The sequence below is a fragment of the Cervus canadensis genome, chromosome 21 (assembly GCF_019320065.1).
Source record: "Cervus canadensis isolate Bull #8, Minnesota chromosome 21, ASM1932006v1, whole genome shotgun sequence".
Taxonomy (NCBI): domain Eukaryota; kingdom Metazoa; phylum Chordata; class Mammalia; order Artiodactyla; family Cervidae; genus Cervus; species Cervus canadensis.
In genome coordinates, this window is record NC_057406.1 from 23,112,409 (window position 1) to 23,134,273 (window position 21,865).

Genomic DNA, 21,865 nt, shown 5'->3' on the forward strand with positions numbered 1-21,865 from the left:
TTCAGCATCAGTCCTTCCAATGTGTGTATATATCCTTTTCCTCTTGAGCCTCCCACCCCACCATCCCATCCCTCTAGCTTGTCGCAGAGCACCGAGCTGAGCTCCCCGTGCTATACAGCAGTTTCCCACTAGTGATCTACTTTACACACGGCAGTGCATACATGTCCATGCTCCCCTCTCAGTTCATCCCCACTCCCCCAGTGTCCCTAGGTCTGTTCTTTGTGTCTGCATCTCTAGTCCTGCTCTTGAAATAAGTTCATCAGTACCATTTTTCTAGATTCCATATACTCTCGAGGACAGGCTAGAAATGAGTGGGGTGTCAGTAACATGAAACCAGAAGGCATAAGATAGCCAAGGTATTCAAAACCCACACAGTTCTCATCTCTCTCTGTATAAGCAAACATGTGGGCCAAATACCCTCTTTTCTCAGACTTGCTCTCCTGACCGGACTTGGCTCAGAATAGAACCACCCAGCCCAATGATGATTATACTCAATGCCTGAGGCCAGAGCAAACATGCTAAGCACCTTTGGCAAACATGCAGCATGAGGCTTGAATTTCAGAGCAGCAAGAACTGATGGGGAAGGAAACAGGCATCAGGACAGTTAGAAACTAAGGCATGAGTGGGACCAGATCTTTCCTTATGCTACGTGTAATGGTGTGCGGTAGTCACTACCATCTCTGGAGTCTGACTGCCTGGTTCAAATCCTGGCTCCTCCACCTCTTAGCTGTGTGACCTTCAGAAAGCCACTACACCTCTCTGGGCCTCATGATTTTTTGATTTGTTGCTTTGTCCCTAAATAATGCTCCATACCAATGCTGTGAAGACTACTATGAGTTAATATAAGTGATCTGCTTAGAACAGGGTCTGGGCTATACTACTGACATATTGCAGAAGTGATAGTTATTACTAACTGTTATCTGTTAGCCAGGGCTCTTGTCTCTTTTGAGAATCTTCTTTAGAAGAACTAGCACAAACTAGGGTTTAGACTCCCCAAGTCTTCCGATTTCTTTCCTTCATTTCCCCTGTTTTCTGTCCTGGATGCAGTCTACACTATTCCTCACCCTTTTTGAGAAATGTCCACCCTTTCTAACTTCTCTTGTGATGCTGACCCTTCTCCTCAGTTCTCTCTTGCTTTCTCCACCTTTCTGTCCATTCTCCCTCACTCTCCTTTCTTGGAGAACAAATCCAGCACACTGCAGGCACTAATTAAAAATTCATCCAACCAATGGTAAACTAGAGCAGTAACATACAATTTAGACTCAGAATACAATAGTGACTTCAAAACATATAAAGGAAAAAAAAAATACCCTATAAGTTATTTCTAATATTGAAGGAAGGGATCTCAGAGAAAGAGATAAGTGATCACTTGTCAAACAATATCCAGAAACACAAAATAAAGATAAGAAGAGAAGTTTCCAGTGGGTGTGTGTGCAACCATGACACTTACATGTAGGCAACACAACCACCCATGCCTCTTCCATGAAGGAGACACAAACAGTCAAACCTCATAAGGCAGACCATCAAAGCTTTCCCCCAAGTGCTCAGGAGCCAGGTCCCAAAGAAGCCTGCCCTCCACCATTATTTTGTCAATTACTAAAAAGACCAGAGAAGCAGGGCAATGGAAAAATTCAACCCCCCTTCCCAGCTTCCATCCCAAAAAGGTGGCCATTAAGTAAGCCTATGGAACCAAGGACAGAGCTACCCCACCTAGGAAATGAAGTTCTAAAAATAAGCAATTCTTACAACAAATTAACAAATAAATAGATGCCATTAAAACCATGGCACAGTCAGAACACTGTGTAAAATCCAAGTATGTACTTGAAACCACAGACTGCCTGAACTAGAAGGGATCTTGGGGATTCTTGCTTTATAGATACAGAAACTGAAGCCTGAGGACCTTAAGGGACTTGTCCAAGGTCATGCAGTGATGGAGGTGGAGCCAAGTCTGACAGGCCAAGGGAAATGGGCTTGCCTGTATCTGGGAATTTAGGGCCCACTGGGGCTGGACACCCTGCTTAAGGCAGGCAGCATCGAGGAGCCAGAGAAAGAAAGAAAGCAGGGAAGAGAGACTTCCCTGGTGGTCCAGTCAGTAGCTAAGAGTCCGCCATGCAATGCAGGGGACGCTGGTTTGATCCCTAGTTGGGGAACTAAGATCCCACAGGCCGCAGGGTGACTAAACCCACGTGTTATAACTACAGCGCCCACATGCCGAAACTTCTAAAGCCCATGCACTCCAACTAGAGAGTCCATGAACCGCGACAGAAGATCCCGCGTGCTGCAACTAGGACCCAATGCAGCCAAATAAATATATACTTTTTAAAAAAGAAAAGGGCAAGGGAAGAGATCAGGAACTTCCGTGCCAGCAGACTGGTTTCAGAGATTCAATGAGAGTTGAGGCCAGGATTGAAAAAGTAACGCAGCGAGGAAATGGAGCAACAAAAGCCACCAGGCAAACCACTTGCTGTCCTGGAGCGAGTGGTTATTAAACACTGTCGCGGGGATTTGGGGATGTTCCAAGACTCGGCTCTAAAGGGCCAAATAGCTTTTTCATGTTCTGAAAACCACTGGAGCTCTCCTAGAAGAAGGGCCCAGGTGCTCATCTATTATTGAACATGTTTAAAAAGGCATTTAGGAAAGAGCACCAGGAGACAGATTTGCAACTGCAGTGGCGGTCCCAGGAGGGCTGTGTTTGCTCAGAGGAGGAGCAGAGTTCACGTGCAGTGATACAGGGAGAGCCAACACGGGCAGGTGTCCCGGCGTTCTCGGGAGCACCTGTTGGTGTTCCCCCTCTAGCAGGTCACCTGGAAGTGAGAGATGCAGGGGGCAAACCCCGAGAAGGGCAGCCCCCCTACTGTTAACACGCTCAGACCAATGAGCCATGGCCAAACTCTTGTGTGTCAATGACGGGGGTGGGGGTGTGGGAAGAGGAAGGGGTGCATTGATGGGAGAGGGATTTTTGTAATGTATATCTACACACACAGATTCTAAATAATGAGATAATACATAGCACCAAAAGTTATGTGATAAATAGATGAATAGAGATGGTTAGATAGCATCACCGACTGCATAAGCGTACATGACAGAGAATGAGATGGTTAGATAGCATCATTGACTCAGTCGACATTAATTTGAACAAACTCTGGGAGACAGTGAAGGACAGGGGAGGCTGGTGTTCTGCAGTTCACAGGATCGCAAAGAGTTGGACAAGACTTAGTGACTGAACAACAACAAAATGTAGATAATAGATCAATTAATGGCTTGATAAATATTTAATGATATATTTTCTATCATATTTTATTTCTTATATTTTAATGATATATATTTACAGCATAGCATTCACAACATATTGTTAAAGGAAAGCATGGATTACAAAATAGGATGTATAATATTATCTCAATTTTTTAAAAATACACACATTTATAAAACATATTTATAATCTAGAAGAGCATGGTGGAAAAGATTGGAATGATAGAACCCAATATATAAATAAAAATTATCTCTGGGTGATAGAATTTGAGGTGAAGCTTATTTTTTTCTTTATGCTTTTCTCTATTTTATGAACTTTTTCTCAGTGAACAATTGCTATACTTTTGGATCAGACATAAACAACAAATATCAGTACGTAAAAGAGAGGTTTATTACTAAAGATGAGATGAGATTCCTCTGGTTCTGAAACAGAGATCCTCACAACTTTGTGTGCAATACATTTAAAACCACGGTTTCCTCCCTGGGCTTTTATATAAGTATAGTCTTAAGTAGCCCAAGCAGTCATGGGGAGAATAAACATATACATAGAGATTTGGGGAGTCTTCTTAGTGGCTGCCTGCTATCATCACATTCTTCCCTACATTATACCTGTGTGATATTCTCAACAGCACACATTTCTTGAGAACAGAGTGTCTTGTTTACCTTTATTTCCTCTTAGCACCCGGCACAGAGTCCTTCGCAGAGAAACCCTTCAGATTACCTTCGCAGAACTGAACTGAAGCCGCGTGATAAAGGAAGCGGTAAATGGATACAGGAAGAAAAAGCAATGCCTTCTGGTGGACTTTGAGATTCTGCTCTCACAAGGAAAGAAGCAATGCCAGTGGAGATCCAAGAAGAAAGGTTTATCTGAACTTTGCAAAGTAGAGGAAATGCGATCTACTCACCGTAGTTCTTTGGATATAGCAAATTCTCTTCTGAGATGGAGCGTCTCTCACTTCTGGGCTGGGGTGGGGCAGGGGGCCTGGAAATTTACAATTCTTCATCTTCAGGGCAGAAAGAAACCCGAGCACCCTCCTTTACATCCTTATTTAGCACTTGCAGGAAGATCAAGATACCCCTGCCGATACTGTCATGATGAACCTGTCTTTCCTTACATCCTAAAAGCTCAATCTCATCTGAGTGTGGCTCTTTTCCTGCCTGGACAACCTCAACCTCCTTTTTTCCTGACTGCTGACTTTCCCTTTCTCTCTGCATTAGTTTAAGCGGACTAGCATAACAGGAGTCCTCTTGCTCTCTCCCTACACTCAGACTTTGTTGCTCTCTTTAATCGCTATCAGGTTTCTGTTCTTAAAGATGTGACATTTCCCCTACCTTCAATTCTGATTTCATTTTTCCTCTTCCACATCTCTTTCCTTTCATTTGCCCACCGCTTTCCTTCGTTTTCTTGGTCTCCTGGCTGAGATTTTTCTCTGCAGAAGCCTTCTTTCTTTGCCAGGTACATGTCCTTGGATCACTCAAATTCCCCTTGAAAGCTCTTGTCTATGAAGCCTTTCCAGGATATTCATCTAGGTAGAATTATTTGTGACTTTGCCAAGAGAAAAGACAAATTCACACATGCCTAAAACTTTTAAAGACATTAGAAGTTTATATTTCTGTCTTTCATTGTCTGACGAATAGAAAGCCCTTTAGACAGGTAATGTCTTATGCCTTCTACAATTCTAAGGTGAATTTGAGGATTCAGTACAGCCCAGAACTGTGGATGCGCTGTGGGACTGAGGTGTTTTTAATACAGCGCTCAGAATTCTCAGCTGCCCCCTAGGGACCACAAGGAGAATTGCAACAAGCAATCGAAGGGTGGTGTCCTCTACATTTTTATCCAATTCCTTAACCCTTAATGTACCCATTTTCAAGGTACATGTTTTAAATTTTAAGCAGAGACTGCATCTTTTCTGAACTCATTCCTGTTCTAGGAGTTGCAGACTCCAATGGCTGCAGGAACGAGGCAGACTGTTAATACAGGGCTGGACCCCAAGAGGGCTGCATGGAATTGACAGCTTGTATTCCTGGGGTTTCCCAGGTGGCACTAGTGGTAAAGAACACACCTGCCAATGCAGAAGACATAAGAGACATAGGTTCCATCCCTGGGCAGGGAAGATCCCCTGGAGGAGGGCATGGCAACCCACTCCAGTATACTTGCCTGGAGAATCCCACGGACAGAGGTGCCCGGCGGGCTACAGTCCATAGAGGAGCAAAGACTCGGACATGACTGAAGCTGCTTAGCAAGCATGCATTCCATTCCAAAGGGGGTCCACCCCTCAGTCCCAGCAGAATGCGAGCCCAGGGTGGCCACTCTCCTGATTTTCTAGGAACCCACCAATCTGGAGTTTCAGGGTAATCTATAAAATTTTAAATGGTAGAGCCAATTTAATCTTCAATACAACACCCCAGGTCACATAGAACATGTCTACGATCCATGTTTTACCCATCCTGTGATTTATTACCTTTCCTAAACATTCTCACCAAGTCCTCGTGTCGTGTCACACTGTCACCAGAGGGTGAAATGGAGACAACCAATGGAGCGAAATAATTGACACAACAGCTGCAAACAATGTCACGTTCACTTGGAACCGTAGGTTAGGGTAAGTGACTAAATGCAGTTCTCAGTGAACAAAGAGGGTTAACGCTTATCGACTCTCTGGAAAAATCAAGCATAAAAAGTGGAATGTTCATAGCCCAGTGCGTCAAATTATAAAAATTCATATCCCAATCCTCTAAAACTTAGTAGTCACGGGAAAAATGATAGATCAAATACTACCCACATTTTCCCTGTTGCTCGGAAGTGGGTCTGGAGTCTCAACAAAGCAGCCAGACAACGTTTAAACAGGGGACATATGGGCATCATCTGAAAGGTTTTTACTTTAAGTTGCAGTTAAATTAATAATAGCTATTGATAATAACAGCTTTCCTTAGAAATTTATCTGACAACTTATTTAAAATAATACATTTTTTAAAAAGCCCCTTTGTACACGCTTAGTCACTCAGTTGTGTCCAACTCTTTGTGGCCCCATGGTCTGTAGCCCGCCAGGCTCCTCTGCTAATGGAATTTTTCAGGCAAAAATACTGTAGTGGGGTGCCTTTCCCTCCTCCAGGGGATCTTCCCAACCCAGGGATCGAACCTGAATCTTCTGCACTGACAGGCAGATCCTTTACCACTGAGTCATCTGGGAAACTGCTTTGGGGGCTGGTATTTCTAAAAATCCCTTGGTGGCTGGTGTCACGTGGTTGAGAGCCACTGTACCCAATCTTACCACCTTAATGGCGCTTGATACCATTTGAAGTGATGATAGTTACTTATTTGTTGATGTGTTTGTTGTCTCATCTCCTCACCAAGATATAAATTCATTGAGGGTGGGGAATTTATTGGTCTTATTCAGTACTGTTTACCCCATACCTGGAACAGTGCCTGGTACTTAGTAGAGCCTCGGGAGATATTTCCTGAATGAATAACCTCAGACAATCAGCCTAATATCCTGGAGTTCTGTATCAGTAACTGAAGACCATGGGTAATTCAGAATCTTCTGGAGGGAGAGGTATAGGCCTTAACTCTTTCCTGCTGGGCTTCTGGCTCTATCTTTAACTTTGTGGAGGGATAAAGATTCAGATTTATTTCCAAGTAAATGGCTGGAAAATAAAATGAAAATAGAGAACAGTGACAAAGTGGCAGTATACAATATCCGTTAAGTGGACACTTCTCCTTGTGAAAAGGCAACATCTGTGGTAAACTACCCCTGTGTTTTATAGGTTAAAACTCAGATTTTTGGGGTCTCATTCCTGGAGCTTCAGAGATAGGACCTGAGAACTTGCATTTCAAGTAAGTTCCCAGGTGATGCTGCTGCTGCTGGCCGGGGGACCACACTTTTAGAACCACCAGTATGAACTGTAAGACACTATTCATGTGTCAACCATCACTATCATTCACCCTCTACTTCACCGCCATCCCCGTTACAGTCAACCCTGACTGGGACATATCTTTGAACATAAACCACCATCCCCTGTGGGAGGAATTCCTTTCACACTTGTGGGTCAACCTACCTGCTACACAATAAGAAAGCCATAAAGGAGAGATTGGCTGTTCTTTACTATCAACCACAAAGCAGTGGTTTATTACAGTGAAACAAAAGCCAAGGAGATCACATGGCACAAGGACCCATGATATATGAGGTTTCATGAGCAGTCACAACTGCCTAATGTGGTTTGGTGGTTATTTAATGGTTACTGAGAACCACAACATCCTAAATCTAAGCTGAACATGTTTCCAATCCCTGCTTTGGGGGCGATAAGCCCAGCGCGGACTGCTCTGCTGTGTTGTGGACTTTTACTACTCTTTTATTATTAATAAGACTCAATTTTTAAAAATCCCTGTATAAAAAGTTGTTCAAGAATGAAGGAAGAAAGTGTATTCATCACCAGTTTATCATGAAGCGTGTCAAGGATTCTATGTGTTGTCTCCTAGCTACTTCCTTTCAGCAACTAAGGCCAAAATCCAGCCATGTTCGTATGTGTGCACGTGGATCGTTTTTCTTCATTTTCTTGTTTTCTACAATCCAATTTCAGTTGTATTAAAACTGGCTTAACATATGTTGAATTATACTTCAAAGACAAACTCACATGAAAGAGGTTAGATTTGTGGCTACCAAAGGCGGAGAGTGGGGGTAAGTGAAACTGGATGAAAGCAATCAAAAGGTATCAACTTCTAAGTGTAAGATAAACAAATCCTAGGGATATAGTGTACAACATGATAAATATAATTAATACTACTATAGGATATATATGAAAATTGTTAAGAGACTAAATCCTAAGAGTTCTCATTGTGAGAAGGACCTTTTTTAAATTTCTTTAATGTTGAGTCTATGCAAGATGATGGATGTTCACCAAACTTATTATGATTATCATTTCATGATGTATGGAAGTCAAATCACCTTACACTCACACAGGACTGTCAATTTTATCTCAATAAAACGAGAAGAAAAAACACATTCAAGTAAAGAACAGTGAATATTTGCACAGCGCCTGCTACACACCCGATACCGTGCTAAGAATTTGAAATGAATTAAAATTCGTTTGATCCTTACAGCAACAGTTTGAGGTAAGTGCTACCATCCTTCCCGTTTTATAGATGAGAAAAGGGAGGAAAGGGATGAGAAAGCTGCAGCAACATTTATTTACACTGCTTTGTATGATTCCCTGTTTTAGGCAGAAGGGGAGCAAGATATGATGCCTCTCGGCTTTTAACTATGCCTCAAAGGACAAGTTCAAGAACCCAAGGTTAAGGAGAAAGCATAAGACAAGATATGTAGCCATAAAAGTACAGGAGGTTGGGAGAAGGTGTTGTCGCAATTATGCTGGTGTGTAGACTCAACACAGGGAGGTGAGGAGGAAAGAAGATACAAAGGGAGGGCAGTCCTGACTCTGTGACTCGGGAACCGGGGGTCAGTAACACCCTTTGCCTTCTGGAAGCATTTCCCAAATTTCACTGAAGAACTACTGCTCCAATTTTTGTAACATATGTGCACTACTTTCACTATTTTTAATTTAATATATGAAATGACCTTCTTTAAGAAAATATTTATTAAAAAATTCATATCACGACTGTGAATGTAAGACAAGTGTTACTTGCCAAAGGTAGAAGATAACTATAAAAATAAATAGGACTTCCCTGTTAGTCCAGAGGTTAAGAATCCTCCTGTCAATACAGGGGACTGGGGTTTGATCTCTGGTCTAGGAAGATCCCACGTGCCTCAGGGCGATTAAGCCTGTGCGCCAGAACTACTGAAGCCCTTATGCTCTAGAGCTTGTGCTCCACAACAAGAGAAGCCATGGCAAAGAGAAGCCCTCTCATCACAACCGGAGTAGCCCCTGCTTTCCAAAACTAGAGAAAGCCCACACACAGCAACGAAGAACTGGCATAGCCAAAAACAAATTGAAACATTTTAAAGTAGATTACTTAAATTAAAGAATATTCATTCTTCTTAACTTATGTACCAGAGTGAAACTCAAAATCACACTTCGGGAAACATTGAGTTTCCCGATGATGAATGAGGAATCACAGATCAGTGGTCTCAGCTATGGAATTTGGCTTCTATTTTCTCTTTTATATATGTGGCACCTTTTTTTTTCTCAATGGATCTCTAGCTAGTTCTATATAAGATCTCCAAACTCCTCTCTCTTAGCTAGTTGAACTCATAAAATATTTGGTTGATTGTGTTTTATGGAAAACAAAGTTAAAATTTCATGTCACTCTCCCGCTAAGATATGAGAACTGTTTTGTAGGTCAGCTATTTTAAATTCTCCTCGGTGGTTCAACATTTCTCTGCACCTCCAGCAGGTGTCTGATCAATGGGGCTGCATGGCCACAGTGCCACTGCCATGGTGGATGCGTTTTAGAAGAGCTTTCAACTGCAGAAGCGAGCTCTTTGCTAGAAAATCTCCCCTATGCCATCAGAACCTAGACAGCTGCCTCTGTAGGTAGCTGTGGCCTTTATTACTGGGAGAAAGGTGTTCTGTCCTCACAGTTTGAAGAGACAGGTTATTGTTCTAACTGGAAAAAAAAAAAGGCGATATGCATGTGTGTATTCATGATGTATTTTTAGGTGTGTGTGTGTCTGTAATGCGTGCATGTGTGCTAAGTTGCTTCAGTCATGTCCAACTCTTTTCAACCCTATGGACTGTAGCCCACCAGGCTCCTCTATCCATGGGATTCTCCAGGCAAGAATACTGGAGTGGGTTGCCATTTCCTACTCCAGGGGATCTTCCCAACCCAGGGATCAAACCCACGTCTCTTACATCTCCAACATTGGCAGGTGGGTTCTTTATCACAAGCACCACCTGGGAAGCTGGTGTCGGTAATAGTAGCAGAAAGGTGTAGGGCTGTGAGGATGCAGAAAAGCTTTTCTGTTGTTGCTCTTTCTATCTTTCCTGCCTCTCTCCTTTCTCCCACTCCTCCCCCCTTACTTTTTCATTTCATGTTCCTCTCAGGAAAATATTATCCTGAAACAGTCAGTCACACTTTGAGCCAACCTCTCCCTCATCCCAGTACAGGATCATGTGTGAACACTTCGTTTAACCACTCTTATGTGATAGGGCTCACGTGTATCCATGGTGTTGTCATCCTCTGGCCTACAGAAGAATTCTCATTTGTATTGCTACACTTTGACTCCATTAGTCTAGTTAAAATCTGTGTATCAAGGCAAAAAGCATACTGAACTTAAATGGAGCCAGATGTAAATATCTACACTCAGTACTGCCACTCCTTAAATGTATGAATTTGGCAAGTCAGACTTTTCTGAGCCTCAGTTTATGTAACTGCACAAATATTTCCCAAAGTTTTCATCAGAATCAAAATTAGATCCTATATGATAAAACTCTTCATAAACCACATTGCTCTTAAAGGGTCATATAAACGTCAGATGTGCTAGAGGCCAAATCTTCCTAAGATCCCTTGATCTCAGGCTACACTATTCTAGCAACTATACATCTTCCTCAGACCCTATAGGGAGAACAGATGTTTTTCACTGTTATATGAAGAGAATGCTGAGGTGGCTTAAACATCCACCAGAAATTCTAACTAAGAGATAGTATTCACATTCTTCACCAGCAAGTTTCCCTCCTTATGGGATGAATGAAAAAAATGGTATGTGTTATTATGAGAAGAGCCAAAGTTAATGATCTTAAAAGAAACCACACATCAAACTCTAAGAGTAGAAAAATGTGAAAGGAGATCTAGTGGAGTCTGGTGTAAAAAGGAGAATATGGGGCACTTGGTCCTCTTCCCCGTGGGGTCTGTCACTCTCTCCCCACCGTCTGCCTTCTGCTTCTGCTATTCTCCTCCTTGCTTTGCCTCCCCAAGACCACACTTTCATTCTCATCGTTCCCCTGGTGCTTTAAGTTTAAACCTTCAGAACACTTAGCTGATAGAACTAAGACCTGGAATGCTTATAGAACCAGCAACGGGGCAGCCTTTATGGGCAGCAGAGAACAGCTGGGTCATATGATCACAGAGAGGGAGAGTGGGTAGAAAGTGTGAGAGTGTGACCCCCGCAACTCACTCTCTCTCAAAATGAACTGAAATGTTCATGAAATTATGGACGTAAATCATTCTAATAGAGAAAGAAAAATCATACCAAATAATCTGACTTCTATACCTGTTGTGGGATGTTTGTATTCATGTTTTTTATTGATAGCTTTCATTCTTAAAGGCAGATTATTTTCTTAATTAGACTTCCCTTTAAATTTTTGTACTAGGGGCCAATCAGAAGAGTTAACAAGCCAAGGTCAGTTGCTTCCCTTCCTGTACACACAGATTGCTTTACCCTGGTCTCAGCGAACTCTCAGAAATAGGTACTGTGGTGAGAGACACTGTGTGGGAACTTGCACAAATCTATCAGCGCTACAGGAAGAACTCAAATCAGAAGATCTCCTGGTGGTAGGTCAACAGAGGTATGCTTGTATATGAAGGACATTCAGATATTATAGCTTTAATGCCAAACCTCAGGGAAAGTTAATATGTTATTAATGTATGCACAAAGTAGCCAGTTCAGTAGAAAATACATCAAGGTTCAAAAGGAGTGGTTTCTGCCATGATGGCCTCTGACAGTGTTGAGGCACATCAGCCTGTGCCTGTGAGAGGCAGCCAGGTGCTGCCCCCACTGGTGAAAGAAGGTATTGCTCTCCCATCTTCCTGGGTCACTTGGGGCACGGAGAATGGAAACAACACTAGAAATGATGTCACAACAAGCATAAGCCAGCCCTACTAGCTCCTTGGGAACATGTGCCTGAATTTTGAAGGCCTCTAACTTGCAAGAAAATGGTCCTAGCATGATGAAAACGGCAGACACAGACCATGTGACCAACCCCATCCTCCGTGTGTTGTAATTGCCAAAGATGATAAATATTCTTATCAGCGAAATTAGAGGATCAGAAGATCAGAAAGAGAAAACCCTCTGAGATTCCCAGCAGACCAGGAACCACCAAGGAGAGACACATACCCACCACACATGTGTCTACTCTCCTGTTACCGAATTAATATAATTCAAGCTTCTCAGGTTAAGGGATGTCATTTTGAATGTTTAGGGTCATTATACAACAACAAAAATGTGACCAAACCTTGTCACCTTGGACATCAATCTTAGGGCATTGAAGTTGGATTATCAAAAACTCTGAAATTATTCTCATCTGAGTACTAGTCTCTACTGAATACACATGTGAATGCTTAACCATGGGAGGTTCGTTTAAAGAAGTATGATACAGGGACTTCCCTGGTGGTCCACTGGTGAAGATAGTGCTTCCACTGCAGCGGGCATGGGTTCGATCCCTGTTTGGGTAACTAAGAACACACATGCCATGTGATGCAGCCCAAAAAAATAGTACGATACATCTTTACAATGGAAAATGAGGCAGTCATTAAGTTTCATGCTTTCGGATAACATTAATAAAATAAGAATATGGCCACAATATCATAGTGAGAGAAAGAAGATTGCAGCTGTTCATACATTGTTTCCAATTCTATTGTATCACACTGTATTGTATTATAATATACACAGAAAAAAGCATCAGATAAGAAACAGAAGAAATGTAAATGCTAGTTCTTTGTAGGTATGGAAATGGGTAAATTTTATTTTGTCCCCTAAATACATTTAATAAGCAAATAAGAAAATCGCAAATGTTATAATAAGAAAATTGTAAGTGTTTTTAACTTATCTATCAACATGAGTCTTGTAACCCCTCCACACCACTACTTCTTCTTCAACACTGCTGCTGCTGCTAAGTCACTTCAGTCATGTCCGACTCTGTGTGACCCCATAGACGGCAGCCCACCCGGCTCCCCCGTCCCTGGGAACTTCAAGGCAAGAACACTGGAGTGGGTTGCCATTTCCTTCTCCAATGTGTGAAAGTGAAAAGTGAAGTGAAGTCGCTCAGTCGTGTCCAACTGGTAGCACCAGGCTCCTCCGTTCATGGGATTTTCCAGGCAAGAGTACTACTACTGAAGAAACATCATAAGCCAGAATTAGAAAGATGGTTCATCAGAGACTCAGGAGCCAACCAGAGATAACTGTCATGAAATAAAAATCTCAATAAAAAGTAAACAAGGTGGATGAAAGCCGTCTTTCAGCTTTGGGGACACTTTCCTCTTTACTGCGTTTCCTTAAGTCAAGGTCAAGCCAGCATTTCTGTCTCCAAGCTCCGTCCAGCTTTTCTCAAACCTGACTAGCAGGTATAGGTTTCAAAAGCAAAGTCAACCAAGGTTTTTTTGGTCTTTTATCCTTTTCATTCAGTGGCTGATGACAGCACATGAAGACAACCAGCCTTTCTGAAATGACATTTCTGAAGTCTATTCCCCCAATACATCCTGCTCTGCTCTTCAAATTATTTTATAAACGTACATGGGGGCAGCAGCTTGACTTTGTGGACTAACAGGGCCATGGAGACTTTGAGGGCTTAAGTGCACACCTTCCCACCACACAAGTCTCTTTCTGGAACCTCAGAAAAGGGTGTAGACAAAAAGCCACATGGGCCATGGCTCTTGGAGCTGAAGGAACCACATCACTTGGATGTGAGAGTCTGTGATAATCAACAACTTAGAAAGACAACCAAAAGCATGCAACCCAGAGGCCCTGTCTGTAAGCCCGTGTCATATAGATTCACGGTCTTTACTAACCAGGCAACATGAAACGCCACCCAAACATAAGATAAAAGATTTAAAAATCACCTTAGGGTGCGCACCCGCCCAGGCCCGGCTCCCACGTCCCCAGCTCCGCCCCCGCGCGCCCCGCCCCCCGCGGAACCCGCCCGGCTGAGCGGTAGGTTGGCCAGGCCCGAGCTGGCGGGAGGCTGACGTGAGCGGGCGGGACCAAGATGGCGGCGCAGGTGGTGCAGGCAGTGCAAGCGGTCCATCTGGAGTTGGATGCCTTCCTCGTGTGTCTCAACCACGCTCTGAGCACGGAGAAGGAAGAGGTGATGGGGCTGTGCATTGGGGAGTTTGACACCATCAGAATTGTTCACATTCATTCTGTCATCATCCTGCGACGTTCTGATAAGAGGAAGGATCGCGTGGAAATTTCTCCAGAGCAGCTGTCTGCGGCCTCAACAGAGGCAGAGAGGTTGGCTGAACTGACGGGTCGCCCCATGAGAGTTGTGGGTTGGTACTACTCCCATCCCCATATAACTGTTTGGCCTTCACATGTTGATGTCCGCGCACAAGCCATGTACCAGATGATGGATCAAGGCTTTGTAGGACTTATATTTGCCTGCTTCATAGAAGATAAAAATACAAAGACTGGACGGGTACTCTATACTTGCTTTCAATCCATACAGGCCCAAAGGAGCTCAGAGTATGAGAGAATTGAAATCCCAATTCATATTGTACCTCATGTAACCATTGGGAAAGTATGCCTTGAGTCAGCAGTTGAGCTGCCCAAGATCCTGTGCCAAGAAGAAAAAGATGCATATAGGAGGATCCACAGCCTTACACATCTTGACTCAGTAACCAAGATCCATAATGGCTCAGTGTTTACCAAGAATCTGTGTAGTCAGATGTCAACAGTCAGCGGACCTCTACTACAGTGGTTGGAGGACAGACTGGAGCAAAACCAACAGCATGTCCAGGAGCTGCAACAAGAAAAGGAAGAGCTTCTGCAAGAACTTTCTTCTCTAGAATACAGCCAGAGACAGAACGGGGAAGGATGAAAATATCCAGGAATAAAATTAAATAGGCTAAATCCATTTTGAAGAAGAAAAATTGGGAGGACTCTCATTACCTGACTTCAAGATTTACTGTAAAACTGCAGTGATCAAGACAGCCCAACCAATTTTGACAAAGGTACAGAAGCAATTCAACGGAGGAAGGATAGTCTTTTCAACAAATCATGTTGGTGCAGTTGGCAAAGAAAAGGAACTTTGACCTAAACTGTATAGATTATACAAATCTGAAAATGTATCATGATGTTAGGTGTAAGATGTAAACTGTAAAACCTTTAGGGAAGAAAATCATAGAAAAATCTTTAGGATGTTGGGCTAGGCAACAAGCTCTTGGCCTTCACCCCAAAAGCACAGTCCTAAAATGAAAAAGTTGATATACTGGACTTTATCAAAAGGAAAAACTTCTGCTCTGCAAACAATTTAAGAGGAAGATGTTATTGAGAGAAATCACTTGCAAACCATTTATCGTGATGAATCTAGAATAAAGTCAAGAGGAAAAAATAATACAATTAGAAAATGAGCAGAAGACATGAATAGACATAGCACTGAAGAGGGAATGTGGATGGCAAGCAAGCATAGGAGAAAATGTTGAATCTTATTAGTAATTAGGGGATGCAAATTAAAACCACAAGGAATTATGACTATGTACTTATCAGAATGGCTAAAGAAAATAATAATGAAAATGGGGACTTCCTGGCAGTTCAGTGGTTGAGACTCTGCCTTTCAATGCCGCATGGGTTTGATCCCTAGTTGGGGAACTAAGATCCCACATGCCTAGGGGTGTGGCCAAAATTTTTTTTAAATAGTGAAAATAGCAGATGCTGTTGAGCATACAAACTGGATATCTCATACCTTGCTGAATGGAATGTAAAATGGTAAGCCACTCTGAAAAAAAGAGTTTGGAAACTTTTAATAAAGTTAAACATGAAAGTGAAAGTGTTAGCTGCTCAGTCATGTCTGACTCTTTGGACCCCATGGACTGTAGCCTGCCAGGTTCCTCTGTCCATAGGGATTCTCCAGGCAGGAATACTGGAGTAGGTTGCCATTCCCTTCTCCAGGGGATCTTCCTGACCCAAGGATCGAAAGTTAAACATACATGTTCTTTATTACCCAGCAATTGTTTTTCTGGACATCTATCCCAAAGAAATAAAAAGCCTATTTTGGCACAAAAACTTCTGTACAGATGTTATTAGCACTTTTATTTGTAATAGCCCCAAATGAAACAACCCAGATGTCCTGCAGTTGAGTGTGCAGTTAAACCAACCATTCACACTATGGGATACTACTCTGCAATGTAAAGAAACAGAATATTGATATACACGACTTGGATGGATCTCAAGTGTATTATGATGAATGAAAAAAGTCAGTCTCAACAGGTCACCTACTGTATGACTGCATTTGTATAACATTATAAATTCTTGAAATGAAAAAAATATAAAAATGAAGAACAGATTAATGGTTACCAGGGATAGGGACTGGAGGGGGTATGAGATATGGGTGATTATAAAGGGTAACAACACAAGCAGTTCCTTTGTGCTGATGGAACAGTTCTATTTCTTGATTGTGGTGTTGATTACAATGAATGTATATCTGTGCTAACACTATATGGAGCTACACAAAAAACCCACAAATGGAGTGCATGTAAAATCTGGTGAAACCAAATAAGGTCTACAGTCTAGCCAGTAGTATTGTACCATTGTCATATGTTGGTTTTGAATTTGGACTATAGCGATGTGTAAGATCTTACCACTGGGGGAAACTCGGACTCCCTGTACTATTTTTGCACCTTCCTGTTAATTTGTAATTATTGCAAAATAAAGAGTTGTAAGTTTTAAATAAGGAAAAAATAAAAAAAAAAACCCTTAGGTTATAGAAATTTTGTGTCACAATCTGCATCCTTCTTGCAGTACTTCTTTTTTTGTTTTCCCCAGCAACTAGGAAAATGACAAGACTAATTTGGTGGGAGCAGTGCTAGGATCATAGTAGGTGCTCAATTATTATGTGTAAGAAAGAAGGGAAGACCCCAAACCCTCAATGCCTTGGAAGTCACGCCTTGCTGTGAGGGCCAGACTGCCCCCTAAGAAATACCCCGGATTTTAGATTCTTCCAAAGTCAGCCCCTGGCGTGGTTAACAGTTCTGGCACTCTACACTCCTCTCTACGAAGAAATTTTCCCGAGAGCTAGTAGAGATCCTTTCTGCTGGATCTTAAGCCCACTTAACTCTGGTTCTGTCTGGAGAAGAGAGGGTGAACAGCTGATGTCAACACTTGGTCCGATAATTCTTCATAGATTTAAAGAAAGTCATCACCTCCTTGCTCTCCTCCTTCCCCTCCATGACCCCAATTCCCACAGCCTTTCTCCATGGAGTCTGTTTCTTAATCCCTTAATCCAATGATGCCTATTAGGATGCAGTTCAAAGTCAGTGAAAAGAACATGTTGTTAAGTGGTGGTATCGGGAGATGCAGAGCAAACACACCGATGCAGGAAGAAGCTCTTATTTCACTCCTCAGGTGCCTTCTGTGAACCTGGAAAGTGTGTGGACGGCAAGTGGCTCCTCCCCTGGGGTGTGAGGTGGAATGAAGTGGGGGCAGGTGTGTTCCAGCCATCACCAAGTATTTCCTGGCCTGCTGAGCACTGTCTAAGGCAGGGAACAGACATCTAGTGGAAAACCAAACAGATGTGGTTTCTATGTTTGTGAGCAGCCCATCAGCTTGTCCATGATATGTGTGTGTGTGTGTCTATGTGTGAGCCCACACAAGCACACATGCATGCTTGGGAGATGGAGAGGCTGTTTTAGGTCAAGAGTCAACGGCTTTCAAGTGGAATCTGTCACAGCAGTGATCGACCTTTCTCATATCACCACCAAACTGACCATCCTGGAATACAATTTTGCTTGTCCTCAAGGAATTCCCCAGTGGTCGGCAGTAAAAGAATCCACCTGAAATGCAGGAGATGCGGGTTTGATCCCTGGGTTGGGAAGATCCCCTGGAGAAGGAGATGGCAACTCACTCCAGTATTCTTGCCTGGGAAATCCCATGGACAGAGGAGCCTGGTGGGCTACAGTCCATGGGGTCGCGAAGAGTTGGACACGACTGAGTGACTAAACAACAAGAGCAGGTACCAGTATGACAGAGCATCCACAGTCTGGAGGTAGTGCTGTCTCCTGGATACGGGGTGACCGGAAGCAGCCTTTAACCGGACTCATTCATCTCAGGCTCCAAATGCCAGTGGCGCCTTCTGTTTTATGATGTTGCTGCTGCGGCAGCTCTTGGGAGTTATCTTTCTACCAGTTTGGTTACCCTTCCTCTCTCTTACTTAATTCACAAATAAAACTACTGACCCAGCATTTCCAATCAACCACTTTCTCCTGGAGTCCTTCTTTCACTGGTGAATGTGGCTCTAATCTGTTAGGATTGCAAGCCTAAAATGATAACTGGGGGTTGGGGAGCCCAAAGAATGACCTGGACAAACAGAGAATGCTGTACTCTATACAAGGATGAGTATTTTCCGGTGGGTGGAAACAGGGAAGAGGGAGTGGGCTTGTAAAATACACGTCTGGTGTTTTTGGGAGAAAGGATAGCGGAGATGAAAACCATACGTATCCTCGCAGTTCTGACCTAGACAGTCCCTTTAAGGTCTGTTTACATCTTACAGCTTGAAAATGCACCATCATCATTTCTTGAAGTCATTGCTCAGAACACACCCCCACTGCATTTCATTTTTATTATCCCCATTTTAGGAACGATTAAATGGAAGCAGGGAGCAGCAGCAATGAAGCAAATCATGAGAGGCTCAGATAAAGACAGAAGCCCGAATGCTTGTTGGAACTGCCTCTCTGTGCCAGACTATTTTTAATGCAAGTTTATTCATCTACCCCTCTCTTAGAGAGACTTAGAAATGAACCCTTCTGCACAGAAATATTTTTCTATCATCCCCTACCCTTTCCAACTCACCAGGCTATGTCTGTGTGTATCTGTATTCCTCTTTAAATGTTCCTCACATTTCTACCTACCAGAGATATGTACTTGGCTTTCTGTGAATATAATTCTGATCCAGAGATCTCTGCTATTCCAGCTCCCTGCCTCCATGCCTCCTTAATGGCTACTTATATAGGATCCCACTAAAGGGTCACAAAAGCATGTACCCTTTGTTTCAAAAGAAAAAAGGAGGTTGAGTAAATGTGGAAACTTTGAATATGCTTGGTGTATTTTCAGAGCAAAAACGTGACAGTGGGAACAACAATTTCTCTGAGACGCGGTCTGGGGAACCAAGGCTCATAGATGATAAAAGGACATTCTTTTTACTGGATGTTCTTTTGCATCATTTGACTTTTTATCATGTGCAGATAGTATCTTAAAAAATTGTACAAAGAGGGTGGAGACTACCAACTGATATTTGTAAAATACTGGCTATGTTTCAGCCACCATTAACCAGTTTTACTATCATCTCCTTTATAGTTGGTTACTGTAAAATCCCCTTTAATCTGTATAATAGCCTTAGGCAAAGCCCTATATTACAGAAGGAAAATAGACTCAGGTAATATCAGTGGCTGGGCTAACACAGTTGATAAAAAAAAAAACACTAGTGTGGGTCATTGAACTGGGCTCTCTTCCATTTCCAAAACCAAGCTGTCCTCTAGACCATCCTGCCTTCACTTTGAGTCTTTCAGAAGGAACCAAATTTATAAGACAGTGGATTTGTAAAAACCTGAAGGAATCCTGTGAAATCCTATCATAGGGTTCACACTGACAACTTAATGAATCTTCCTCTGCCCAAGGTGTCTTGTTGAGCACTGCTTGGGCACGCCTGCCTGGAGATGAGGCCTCGCCGAAGGTCCCCTGAGTCCCTTGCTGGTCCTTGGGGGCACTCACCCCAAAGGAAGGGATGTATCTGCTCTTGTGAGCTGTTCAGTAAACCACTCCATCTGCACCGGAGAGCCTGAGGTAGAAGTGAATGGCTAGTCACCACTCCAACCCCCCTAAGCATACAGATTCTTCATTTATTGAACAATGGTCTCTGAAGTGAGCCAAGCACCCTTCTTAAGTGCTGGAATTACCGAGGTGAAAGAGGCCCTTGCCCCATGCAACATCCATCCTGGTGTGAGAAAACAGGTAGTAAACAGGCAGACAAATAAGCAAACCATCAGATAACAAGTATACCGAAGAAAATAAACATAAACCTGACTGCGTGGCTGCTTCAGCTCGGCTCATGATATTTACCCCAGTGACAAGAATGACTTCGGAGCTACTGTCCTTAAAAACAAAGTCTTCTTTTGTATGCTCCAGCTGTCAACTAACTTCCATGCCAAGGTCCTATTTCTTTACAGCATGAATTTGTAATCTCAGGAGTTAGAGCTGAGAATGACCCATTGTTCATGCCACCATTCTAGACATGAGGAAAGAAAGACCCCAGACAAGTGAAAGGAGCAGATCACACAAATGAGTTAGGCGTGTCACTAGAAGCTGACAGCACTGTCTCTTAGCCCATGCTTCTTCCAGAAGTTGAGACTCACTCTTTGCTTATCTCCCCCGTGAGCATCTCTTTACGGTAGAATCCTCACCCTTAAGCCTGCCTCTCTGAGCTCTAAATCTCCCCAGGACCACTGGGAACCATCTAGAACACTATTAGGAATCCTGGGGATGCAGAAGGGTTCTGGGGGCCAGGGTGATGGTGGAAGAAAAGGATATTTGATTTCACCATGTCCCAGACATGCCTTTGACCTGAGCCTGGCTGCCCCTGCCTGCCCACAGGGGCTTCCATGATTGGGAGCCATGAGGCTCATAAAGCCAAAAAACACTGACTTCTCTCTGCAGCAGCATTCTCTGATGTAACCAAGTCAGTGTGAAATATTCTATTCTATTTAGTATGATCCCAATCCCCCCAAAATGCTTTATCAAAAGATTACTCACAGAATTTCTTTAAATAACAAGCTCCCTTAGCACACTTAAAATACGATCTATGAAAACTCAATCTACATAAAGATTTTATCTCCTCTTGCCAAAAAAAAAAAAAAATCCAGCTATTGTATCAAGGGCAACAACATAAACTTGGATTCTTAATGATGGATTTTAGACGGTTGCATTATGTAATGGTTCTCAGTTGTTCTACACGTTTACTGAGGCGTGTGACATGCTCCTCCAGGTTCCCGTGAGGACACGACAATATAAAGACACAGCCTCTGCCCTCTGGAAGCATCACACACACAGTTCTGACACAGGCAGCTGTCTTGAGTGCTGCTGACAGGGGAGCAGACCAATGCTACAGGGGATATGGGAGAGAAAAGTGAAATCCCGGTCAAAGATCAGGCGAGGAAAAGGCAATATTTTAATTGGTTTCAAAGGATGATTGTGATTTGTATAATTGGACCATTCATTCCAGGAAAAGGAAACATCATGACATGCCGTGTAGGGAGCAAGACATACAGGGGCACCTTCTCAGAACAGAGACGAACCCGGTGCTGCTTGACGGTGATACAGGACAAACCGAGGAAGAGAAGACGGGTGTTGGAAAACAGAGCAGTGCCTTGAAGGCAAGAAGAGAGAAAGTTTGGGTCCAATTCACAAACCACAGGAGCTGTGAGCAGGTTTGGAGCAGAGAAAGAACATAACCGGAATTGTGCCTTGGGAAGCTCATTCTAGAAGCCATGTCCAGAACTGAGCTGAATGGATAAAAGTGTGTGTCATCCCGGGTGATCTTTTTTGAGCCCCTGGATCCAAGTGTGGTTGGGCTCCCAGTTAATAAGGAGCCATGCAATTAAAAATTTCACTGAATGTTATCATTGAGGAAAACATATCATTTTACAATCTGAATCTTTATTTTTGTCTGCTAGGGCTTTATTTTATTTATGGATGATTACTGATGCCACTTGAATATGCCAATGATCTCTGAAATAAAACATATC

At 42.9% G+C, this 21,865-nt stretch overlaps 2 protein-coding genes across 2 annotated transcripts in view; one reads left to right on the forward strand and one right to left on the reverse strand.

Annotated features, from left to right (window-relative positions):
- The window catches only part of GRIN2B (glutamate ionotropic receptor NMDA type subunit 2B), a 482,648-nt gene that overhangs the window by 106,592 nt on the left and 354,191 nt on the right, over nt 1–21,865 (reverse strand). The window lies entirely within an intron of this gene.
- LOC122423823 (lys-63-specific deubiquitinase BRCC36-like) lies at nt 14,122–14,952 on the forward strand. Its single transcript, XM_043441248.1, has one exon. The coding sequence runs from the start codon at nt 14,122–14,124 to the stop codon at nt 14,950–14,952; it is 831 nt and encodes a 276-aa protein (XP_043297183.1).